This window comes from Microtus pennsylvanicus, chromosome 4, assembly GCF_037038515.1.
Source record: "Microtus pennsylvanicus isolate mMicPen1 chromosome 4, mMicPen1.hap1, whole genome shotgun sequence".
NCBI lineage: Eukaryota > Metazoa > Chordata > Mammalia > Rodentia > Cricetidae > Microtus > Microtus pennsylvanicus.
Window position 1 is genome coordinate 51,980,060 of NC_134582.1, and position 11,293 is coordinate 51,991,352.

Consider the following 11,293-nt stretch of genomic DNA (forward strand, 5'->3'; position numbering starts at 1 on the left):
CTCCTTGCTCCACATCCTCTCCAGCATCAACTGTTACTTGTGTTTTTAATCTTAGCCATCCTGACAGGCATAATGGAATCTCAGTGTTGTTTTAATTTTCATTTCCTTAATAGCTAAGGATGTTGAACATTTCTTAAGAGATTCTCAGCCATTTCAGATTCTTCTGTTGAGAATTCTGTGCTTAAATCTGTACCCCATTTTTAATTAGATAAGCTGGGTTTTCGATGACTACTTTCTTGAGTACTTTATATATTTTGAATATTGGTCTTTTGTTATATAAGAATTTTGTGAAGCTCTTTTCTCATTCTGTGTCCTGTCATTTTGTCCTTTAATAGTATCCTTTGCCTTACAGAAGACAGTTAGTTTCATGAGGTCCCATTTTTCAAGTGTCAGGCTTAGTGCTTGCACAATTGGTGTTCTGTTCAGGAAGTTGTCTCCTATGCCAATGCATTCAAGGCTTTTCTCCACTTTTTCTTTATCAAATTCAGTGTATCTGGTTTTATGTTGAAGTCCTTGATCCACTTGGATTTGAATATTGTCCAGGGTGGTAGATATGCATCTATTTGCATTCTTCTACATGTAGACATCCAATTAGACCAGCACCATTTGTTGAAGATGTTCCATTGCTTATTTCTGGCTTTTTGATCAAAAATCAGATGTCTATCGTTTTGTGGATTCATGTCTGGGTGTTTGCTTCAATTCAATGTCTGTTTCTATGCCAAAACCATGTGTTTTTAAAATTATTATTACTAAAGCTATGTACTATAGTATGAAGTCAGGGATGGTGATATCTCTGGAAGTTCTTTTATTGTACAGAATTATTTTAGCTATCCTGGGTTTATTGTTTTTCCACACAAAGTTGAGTATTGTTCTTTCAAGGTCTGTAAAGAATTGTGTTGGAATTTTGGCAGGGATTGTATTTAAATTTGTAGATTGCTTTTGATAAGATGGCCATTCTTACTATGTTAATCCTACCAATACATAAGTAAGAGGCTAAGTAACCAGAAGGGCTCAGTTGGTGGGTGTGTGCATCTCTCTGTGAAGGGGAAATAAAATAGATTTTGTAGGTGGGCTATGGGCACATACAGATGGGATCAAGAAGGATCAAGGGAAAGATGGAAGTAGAGAGTATAGGGAGAAATGTCTGGAATTAGAGGAGCACTTGGGAAGCAATGTGGAGACCTATTGCTGCCATGAGGATCAGCCTTCAGCAGCTTAGGGATTGAGAGGATCCATGGAGTTGGTGAGCTAATCACTCAGTTTTACTTCTCTGAGGGCCAAAGCTTAGTTCTTCATTTTATTATTTTTTTCTGTTGCTGTTATACTCTATTCTTGTTTGTTCTGTTCTTCTACTCAGACATTTCTCTTTCTCTGCTTTCCTGGTGACTTCCTTCTACATTACTTCCTGATGTCTGCCTTTTACATCTTTCCTTCTACATCTTTTCTGGTATTTTCCTTCTCTTGTGTCTTTGTTTTTTTCTATTATAACATATATCCCAGCAGCATTTTCCAAGCAGTGTAAAGAATTGCAATGTGGATACATTCTATTCTCCTTTTTTTGTTACATAAATTAACCCATTTATTTAGTTGGCTGTGCACTATTGAGAAGGCTTGGGTATCAAATGGTAGCACTTCTACTAGTCTTTCAGTTCCTTCAGTCTTCTGATGGCAGACTTCACTGTGACGGCAGAAGTCGTGTTGTAGGTCCAGGCCCTGCCAGCCACTGTTTTCATGCAGGAACCACAGTGCCAGATGCCGACAGCTCGTCTCTTCATCTTGGTCTTGCCACAGAAGGAGCACGTGTACTTGGCGTGCTGGCTGATTTCAATTTTCGTCACCATTTTCCGGAGGGAGGCACCATAGCGGGTCCCATATTTCCCGATGATCCTGACCTTCTTGGTGCATTTTTGCCATGTTGCTGGAACCTAACCCAAGCTGATACATTCATTCTATTCTTAAGTGAATGATTACAATGCATTCAAATTAAAAATAGCATGCTTTCCATATCTTTTACATGATTAAACATTCAAGTATTAAGTGGAGCTCAAGGGACCCTGCAGAAGGTGGGGAGGATGGATTGGAGGAGCCAGAGGGATTGAGGATACCTTGAGAACATGGTCCTCAGAATCAACTAAGCAGGGTCATAGGGGCTCATAGAACTGGCAACAATCACAGAACCTACACGATATTATATTAGATCCTTTGCATATATGTTATTGTTGTGTGGTTTGCTGGGTTTGTGGGAATCCTAATAATGGGAGTGGGGGCTGTCTCTGACTATTTTTCCTCCTCTTGGGACCCCTTTCCTCCTACTGGGTTGCCTCATTCAGCCTTTATGTAAAGGTTTGTGCCTAGTTTTGTTGTAACTTGCTATGCCATGTTTGGTTGATAGCCCTGGGATTTTCCAAAGGGAAACAGAGTTGAGTGGATCTGCGGAGAGGGGAGGCGGGAGGCACTGAGAGGAGCAGAGGGAAGGAAACTGCAGTCAGGAGGTAATTTGTGAAAGAAGAACAAATAAAAATAAAGCCAAAAGCAACAACAACAAAACAGATGAAGTGAATCTCCTCATGCTTTTCATGAAGGGCTGTGATGTCATCAAGAAGAGTTGATCTTTAACTTGAGTCCCCATGATATTTTTAAAGCATTCTCACTTACTTTCATGATCACGGCTTAATAGGTGTCTCATTGTTTATTTCCTGATTTCTTTGACCAATCTATCATTTGCAGATGGGAAACAGCCCTTTCCCTGTTATTTTTAAAAATTGCAAGCAGTATTTTTATAGAGAAGGGTTAGAGTGTGAGAGCAAGATGTGAGTAATATGCCTGGTGACTCAGTTATATAACTTGTAAATGAAAAAAAGGATAAAAAGTTTGAGGATACAAATCTGACCATAAATTAATCCATGGGATGACTCACTGTTGAGGTGCAGGATATCCAGGTGGGTGAAAGTATGTGTGATCAATAAACCTTTCTGACCCCAGTGGTTTCTGGAAGTTTTCTTATACCAATACCATTACACAAGGGATTAAGACTTCAACATGCAGAATTGAAGAGATACATTCTTTCCATTTGTATTCATTTGAATACAACCTGTCTCTCACAGGGTCTTTTGTTGAATGTTTGGTCATTAGCATTGAGTTAAGGAACCTTTTATACAACATACTTCCACCACTATGATACTAACCAAACTATGGAGCCAAACAAGCAATGAGCTTAAAAATAATTTGTCCTTTTAAGTTGTTTATGCCAGGTATAACATTACCAGTATGAGAAAGTTCATTAATATAAAATCCTATGAATCCTAAAATCAGTATTTATTGAGCATTCTGCTTAATACTAGCTTACTAAGTTGTTGCTATATCTGCTAGAGCAACAAACAGCCTTATTATTCCAGGGTTGACCAGCTGCATCGTGATTGGTATTTAACAACCACCTTTAGAATAAAAAGAAACACTTGGTTTGTAGCATATGCTTATTTTTGAAGTGCAAACATTTTTTCTGTGGTTGAGTTTATGATTGCATTAACAATACTATGCCATTGAATGTCGAGCTGAGGATGATGGGAAGACCTGGATCCTCCGAGCCAAGATAAGCTGTTTCCCTCTGGATAAAATAAGTCAAACTTTCCCCGGCTGGTGTCTCAGGTCAGCATGATCAGAAGGACAAAGCAAGACCCTGTCACTCACAATTGTTCCAGGATATGGACTGAAAGGGTCTCCCATTGTAAGTCTGCTCCTGCCCACATCATGTACGGCACTGACACCTGCTGAAAGGGTGAGCAGAAGATCTATGCCTATCAATGCTTCTTCCCATTTTCCTTGGCTAATACTCACAGAACAGCAGAGGGGACTGAGAGACACAGTCTAGGTATGTGCTCAATTGTTCAGAGGAGCACAGCATTGTCTTAGCTGAGACTAACCTCTGGTAAGCAGCCTTCCTACCCATCTCATTATTTCTACCCTATATCGCACTTCTTTAAAGGGTTTGGATAGTCTAAGGCAAACACCCCCTGGTTGACTATTTTTGTTTTCTAGGTCAGCCGTAAGAAAGTACCACAAACTGGGCATTTAAAAACAGCAGAAATACATCCTCTTTCAGTGTGGGGGATGAGAAATCTGAAGTCAGAGTGTTAGCAGGAATACATTTGCTCTGAAATCTAGAATGAAAGCTTGCGTATTGCTTTTAGCTTCTGAGGGAGCTCACAGATACGCGATTTTAGTACCTAGGCCTTCCTATGCATGGCTTCTTTCTCTCTACATCTGTATGTGTGTCCAGACTTACCTCTCATGCATCAATTTACACTTATGGGAAAAGGATACATTTGTGTTAATTAAAACACACATTTATAAAAAAGGGAAGACATATAGAAGACAGGTGTTACTGGTAGGCAGCCGTCTGCCATTCTCCGAGGGTGATGGCATGCCCTTCTTTACTGGCAGTGGGCAGGTTCTCATGGGTTTGCTTTTATTGAGACTTTTCCTTTTCCTACTTTTCATCGTGGCTTCTGACATTGCTTTTTCATGCAGTTCTTCCTTTGTGTGATGACTTAAGGCCCCAATCATTGGATTCTTCCTATGACCATTTGTTTCTTTCTATATAATGATAAATATTCTCTTGAACTTATCACTCTATCATAATAGGTGGCCAATGTTTAAAATACATTTTATGAAGTCTTTGAGAATGTCCTACAATGTATTTTGGTCACGTTCACCACTACCTCTCCTCTTAACTCCTCCAAGATCCACCCCATTTTCCACCTGCCCATATTTTCTATTGTTAATCACTCCCTGAATTCAACTTCTGCTGCCCATGTATTTATAGCTGTGGAGTCATAGACAAGAGTGTGTGCGTGTCCCCACTTGTGGCTGATGGTTCCTCTGACTCTTATTTTCTTCACTTTAACCAGTTTGTGAATTAAAAAAAAATGAACACATTTAGCAATAACTATAAATACGGTCCATCTAATTACTTCCTGTCTTGCAATAAGCCCAGTTGGCTCTAGGGTTCCCTCTAACAACGACGATGGTACAGGCTCCATGCTCAGGTGTCAGACTCACTGTCCTAACTTCCAAGTCGAGGCCTCATGAATCTGAGTTTTGCTACAGTCAAGCTACAGTTCAAAATACCAGCTACCAGGCTAGAGTAAGGAATACTGACCACAGGAAGCCAACCTCCCTATTCCTACTGCCCTCTATCCACACTCAGCTTACTCTTTACTAGTGACTCATAAAGAGAGGTACAGGACTCTGCTCTAGGTGGTCAGTCACAAAGTTAGAATCCGCGATCTTCCCTCACTGTCTTCTACAGGATGGGATCTATATGCCACCCAGTCTCCTCATGTTTATATGGCTTCCCCACATGCGGGTAGGGAAGACACAGTTTATCAGTGAGTTCAGAAAGAGGAAATATATTTGCTGAGCAGCCAGAATGCATTCAGCAATCTTGCCATTTGTTTCATTTATTATGAAAGCATTTTTTTTTTTTACTGTGTAATTTTGAAGACTAAAAACTAAGTGAGCCATGTAGTGGGGGTAAAGAGAGCATGAGCAAGCCACTCATGATTCAATCTAATCAGCATTTACTCAACACCTGCTACCTTCTTAACTCTGTGTAGATGGTCTCAGAGGCCTGCCAGTGCAGTTAATAGAGAATAAAGCTGGATGCTGTTTCATGACCGTTACTCAAGATTCTGGTTTTTGTTCTAAGATAGTTTTAAGGTTAGGGAAACTTCTATACTAGATGATCTATGCTATCCTCCAGTTTACTGTTAGAAAAAAGGGAAACATCATGTAGTTAAATCTCGTTAAGGCTCAGCTCTCTCTCTCTCTCTCTCTCTCTCTCTCTCTCTCTCTCTCTCTCTCTCTCTCTTTGTTGTCCTGAGGAAGATAAAGCCATGTAGCGCCCAGGTCCTAGGGCATTGCTGCAACCAAACATTTCTGGTGGAAGCTGAGCTGCACAATGCCTTAGCACAGCATCCTGGTATTCCCCACCATCCCTTGCCTTCCTGCTCCTGCAGAGTCAAGGGCTTTGTTTTTCAAAGCCTCTGGGAAGCCTCACAAACAACCAGTATTTAGTTCACAGATTCCAAAGATGATAGTCAGTGCCTTCTCCTGCATGTATGTACACTAATCTTCTGATGGAGGAAATCTGATTATTGGCATCCTTCGAGCAAATGGCCCTGTCCAAAATCAAACACCATCTGAGCTATTTAAAACCTAATGAAAAAGGCCTGTGAGTCCAGCAAACTCGAGTTCATGCTGATCTCCACTTGCTGAATACATAAAACAGCATGCTTATTAAGAGGCAGATTTGAGCCATTTGGGGTTGAGAACTTTGGTTTGCTGATTTTGAAAGAAAGAAAAGGAAAAAAAAACTCAGGCAGCTGCCCTAGTTTCTATCAGGACACGAGAGTATTTACTGAGCCCAGAGCCAGTCTGAAGCTAATGGCTCTGAGTGCCTCTAATAGGCCTTGGGGTCAGGCAGGGCAGATTGTGGCAAGAGCAGAGGGGTGTCCACATGAGAGCAGCGGCTGTCCTCAGGGGGGCTCACATAGCCTTCCTGTTCATCTGCAGAGTATGTGTGCAGCTTCCAAAGCTCAAGAGCTTGGATCAATAGCTAAAAGTTTGGAGGCTTATGAAATCTTCCAAATTGGAGTGAGAACATCTCCCCGGGTATTCTGCAGTCCTGGTAAATGGAAATGAAACATCTGAGTGAAAGCAAAGCGTTCCCCAGACCTTCATCTTATTTCCACTCAGATGTAATCCAAAATTAACACTTGGTCCAGACACCCAGCCTATTAGCACAATGATTTTTCAGCTTCCTGGAGAAGGGCAGTGGCTGGGGGCCAGATAAGCAGTGAGGGGCTCCCCCACTTGGAATTCTACCCTGGTAACCCAACAAGAGAAGCGCATTACCGTTTAATTATAATGACAGAACAGATGTGATAACAAGGTTGTCTTCTCTGGCTGCGTTCCTGATGTCACCACAAGGGTTTCCAGTTGTTGCTCTTTCTCATTTTGTGCTTCCTCATTAATCTCGCTCCTCCAGCTGCTTCCTGCTCGCCTCTCTGATTGTCTGGCTTCCTTTGTGAGAAATGGTCATGGCATTTCAGAGTGGCTGTGCAGGATGGGTCTCAAGTTTGTTTCTGGAGGCCATCGTGGCCCTCTTAGAGACCAGCAACTCCATCCTTACCAAATTAAAATGAAAGATGATCACACTGCCACACCCACAGAGGACTTTTCATTCTGCAACCACTGTTTCCAGTTATGCGTCCTCATCTGCTGACTGACTCTGAGTCCTCTCCTTCCTCTCTTGTCTGTTGTCTAAACCCTCCACCTCGGTACAATGAGTTTAGTTTTCCAAAGCTCAGACTAGTTAGACCCTACCTTAGGAGGAAAGTCATAGATTCTTTCCTTCAGTCTACAGAGGTTAAAACTCCACATCTCCTCTTATGATAGTCAAACATGGGGTAAGATTAATAGGGATAAAATTTGGTAGAAGATAGTTCACATAACTGTGCTGGAGACTTTGAATAAAAGTAGGTATATGAGCCCGTCTACAGTCGCTAGCTACCTAATCCTTGGGAACAGCAGGCCATGGAGGGCATTCATCAATTCTAGACAAGAGTGGGTGGATACCTAAGGGCTTAGATGGGGCTTGCATTTGTTACTTCTCTTTACATCCTCATTGATACAGAGGACATGGCAACTTCCTTTACAAAAAACAATTTCATCTAGTATTTGGCAATTTCATGCAAGCATACAATGTATCTTTGATCACATCCGCTCCCGGCTCCCTCATAGTCCCTCCTAGCAGGTGATGCTCTCATCTTCGTTTGTTTGTTTGTTGCTGTTGCTATTCCATACTGCGCAGATTAGTGCTACCTGCTGTCCAGGCTTGCTCAGCCAATCCTGCAGGGAGGATTTAGAACCCAGTGCTCGAAGAGATTGATCTACTTTTGGATGATTATCAAGGCAGAGATCTAACTCTTTTCAAAGTTAGCTTCCTTTCCATTTTTTTTTAAAAAAAGTTTTTATGGCCTATTTCCTTTCCTTGCTGCTCCTTCCGACTTCCTTTATCTCTCTAAAGTTTATGAGACAGGAACTTCTTATGTAACCCTGGCCTGGTACTTGCTGTGTACCTCAGGGTGGCATTTAACTAATGGCAATTCTTCTCACTCAGTCTTTGAGTACTGAAATTGTAGGTTTGCACCAACACGTGGCTCCTTTTCAGCATACACCACCTTCCTAATTTATACTGTTCAAAACCTCGAGGCAGAAGAGCGTATCTACATAGAATGGGTCTCCTGTGAGTTCTGAACTCTGGGAAGGTGACAAGCCATCTGAGAATCAGTAGCAGGCTTTGTGAGCGGGTCACTTACTTGCTGCCCATCAAATGACCATCTTTTTCAAAATCAATTGTACATGGTATGCTGCTCTGACTAGACTGGATGCAAGGCAGATGGCAGAAATGGGAGTTTTACTTAGAGGCCATATTGATCACCCCTTTTGTGAAGCAATGTCTTGTGCTATAGGTATATTTAAGGTCTGAATGGGGAGGTATCTTTATGAACCATGGAGAAGAGCTGGGAGTCTTCAGTGTTGAAATTTCTTTCTTCAAATCCTCTGCTAGCTCTTTAAGCAGTTTTTTCCAGCAGGCACTCTGGACGCAATACTGACCATCTGACTCCAGCTGACTTCTTGATTGATCTCAACCGATCAATGCAGAAGACTCATAGCAGAGGTCATTCCATATAGCTGCACATTTAGGTGAAGTGAAAGAAAAAAAAAACATGGTTATGCACAAAGTACAAGAAGTTCCAGAGTTTTAGAATCAATTACATCATTGTGAAGACGAAGATGAGAAAAATTTCAAGAAGTAGAATGGTTTATATATATTTGCATAAACTCTTTATGCCACCTTAGAAAAATTAAGTAGATAAGTAGTTTGTTGAGTATAGAGCACCATTAGGTGAGACATTCTTGTATGTATGAATGTGTGTGTGTGTGTGTGCGTGCACACACACATGTGTAGGGGATGGATGACTGTATGCAGAAGCCAGAGATCAATCTCAGTTATCATCTATTCACTTTGTCCGTTGAGACAGGGTCTCTTATTGACTTGAGGCTTGTCACATAGGCTAGTTTGGCCTATTGGCCAGGCAAGTGAGCCCTAGGGATCCACCTACCTCAGCTTTCCAAGTGATGCCACCATGCCTGACCTTTTACATGGATATTAGAGATTGAACCTGGGTCCTTATGCTTGACTGGCAAACACTTTCCTGATTTTGCTATTTCCAAAGCCCTGATGTTCTTGAGTTTGATTTCAAGATACACCGATATCAATAATCACATAGCCATTGGGGCTGTGTGCTTACAGGTCTATTCCCAAGGAGGAGTGTGGGCTTGGGATAAACAAGCAGGAACAATGCCACTTAACCAGTTTCAAGTTTATTATTTCTCTAGTATTATTAGTATTGGTAACTTATGAGACTATCTATCTGTGGTATGACTGTTGGTAACTTAGGAGACTATCTATCTGTGGTATGACTGTTGGTAACTTAAGAGACTATCTATCTCTGGTATGATTGTTGGTAATTTATGAGACTGTCTGTGGTATGACTGTTGGTAACTTAGGAGACTATCTATCTGTGGTATACCTATTAGTAATTTATGAGACTGTCTATGGTATGACTGTTGGTTGTCATACCATTTATGAGGCTGTCTGTGGGGTTCAGCCGTCCCTGAGTCCTCCGATGTGGTAAAACAGTCATGTCTTTCTTCAGAGTTAAGTGACTGACATATATCAAGAAGTGCTATTTGATTGATATATTTTGCATAGGAAATGGAAGTGATGCTGTATTTTCAGGCTAGTGAGGGGAAGAAGGAAGTTAGGGAATCTACTTATATTGAGCAGGAGGCCTCACAGTTGGTAATACACAGACATTCTTTTTTTATTTAGCACGTTGGAGGGGCATAAGCCATTAGAACACTAAAATCTCAACATGGACCCGTCAGCTTGAAGTCTTTAATGTGACCCCTCGTATCTTTCAAAGAATCCAAAATAGGATTTTTTTCTTTCTAATAATTGGTCTAGTCTGGCTACCCTTATATAAAGATGCAAACTACTCTGCTTTTTCTAATAATTAAAAATGAACTATAATCTCAGTTACAAGAAGGGCATTCTGGTTAGTCTTCATTTTCAGGGAGTCACCCCTTTATGATAAAATTTCCAGAAAAGAGATGTTACAATCTCACATTGGGTAGTGTGGTTCGGATACTCTATCCCCAAGTGAGCAATCTGACATTTAACTCATGTGTCCCTGGAAGGGAATATCTATTTTGCCAATCCTGTTAAAGTTATAAAATCACAATTTTTAATGATGAAAAGGAAATCTCTATTAATCAAATTACGATTATAAGGGTTGAATTACCCACAATCCTAGACAATTGTGAAGTCTGGATAATTTGAGACAGTGCACGCTTCTGGGGCCGCAGTGCCTGTTTATAGAGTGTACGCTTGTGTAAGTCTTCCTGTGAGATACTGTGGTCATGGTGCTCCTAGTGACACTCATACTGTTGGCAACAGGCAGGATTCTAATGAGGATCATGAGATTATCTGTCCGAATGCAAGAAACTTCCACTGGCAGAGCACAAATGGACAAGTGACTATGTATTGACCTGGGCTCCTGTAGCTGCTTCTCGAAGGCCATGGTGTTATGCATTTGATGCCTGCCGTTTCATGCCAGGATATGGGATAGCTTTTTTTTCGTTAGAAGTACTTTTTCTGTGCCTAGAGCATATTTCGTCAATGTTGAAAGTTCGCTTAATGGACAATTCAGAAGGAAAAGGATTCAATTCTTTACACCTGCCATTCCCAGTGGAAATCAGCTAATCCGTTGCAGGGGACTCTTGCAATAACAGCCCAGCACCACAGGGGAGTGGTTACGGGAGAAGCTAGTGATCAAATTCTTCTCGGGGGGTCCCTAGAAAAAGCACCCCTTTCAAGGGTCTGAGTACTCGTCAGTAACTTATGTGAAGTTCGGATGCCTCTGCAGTAATTCTTCCAAGTGTCTGACTCAATAGCGGTCTTCAAACGGTATATTTTATCTATGACAGTTGCGGCTTTCAATCCTAGATTGGATTTCTCCCTGTCCTCCCAGAAGATGTTTTAGTGATGTAGGCTTTAGCATATGATTGGTAAGACCTTGAAATAAATTCCCAGCCAACAGAAAGGCATAGTAGGACCGGGTAGAAAAGGACACTAAGATTCACTACTAAATCTAATATCTGG

The 11,293-nt window shown here is 41.2% G+C and overlaps 1 protein-coding gene across 1 annotated transcript; it reads right to left on the minus strand.

Annotated features, from left to right (window-relative positions):
• Positions 1–1,559: 1,559 nt before the first annotated feature.
• LOC142848990 (large ribosomal subunit protein eL43-like) lies at positions 1,560–10,712 on the minus strand. The gene is made up of 2 exons (XM_075971133.1): positions 10,518–10,712; positions 1,560–1,925 (listed from the first exon to the last, which is right to left on the minus strand). The coding sequence occupies exons 1-2, from the start codon at positions 10,710–10,712 to the stop codon at positions 1,638–1,640; spliced, it is 483 nt and encodes a 160-aa protein (XP_075827248.1). The 3' UTR covers positions 1,560–1,637.
• Between the last annotated feature and the right edge of the window lie 581 nt (positions 10,713–11,293).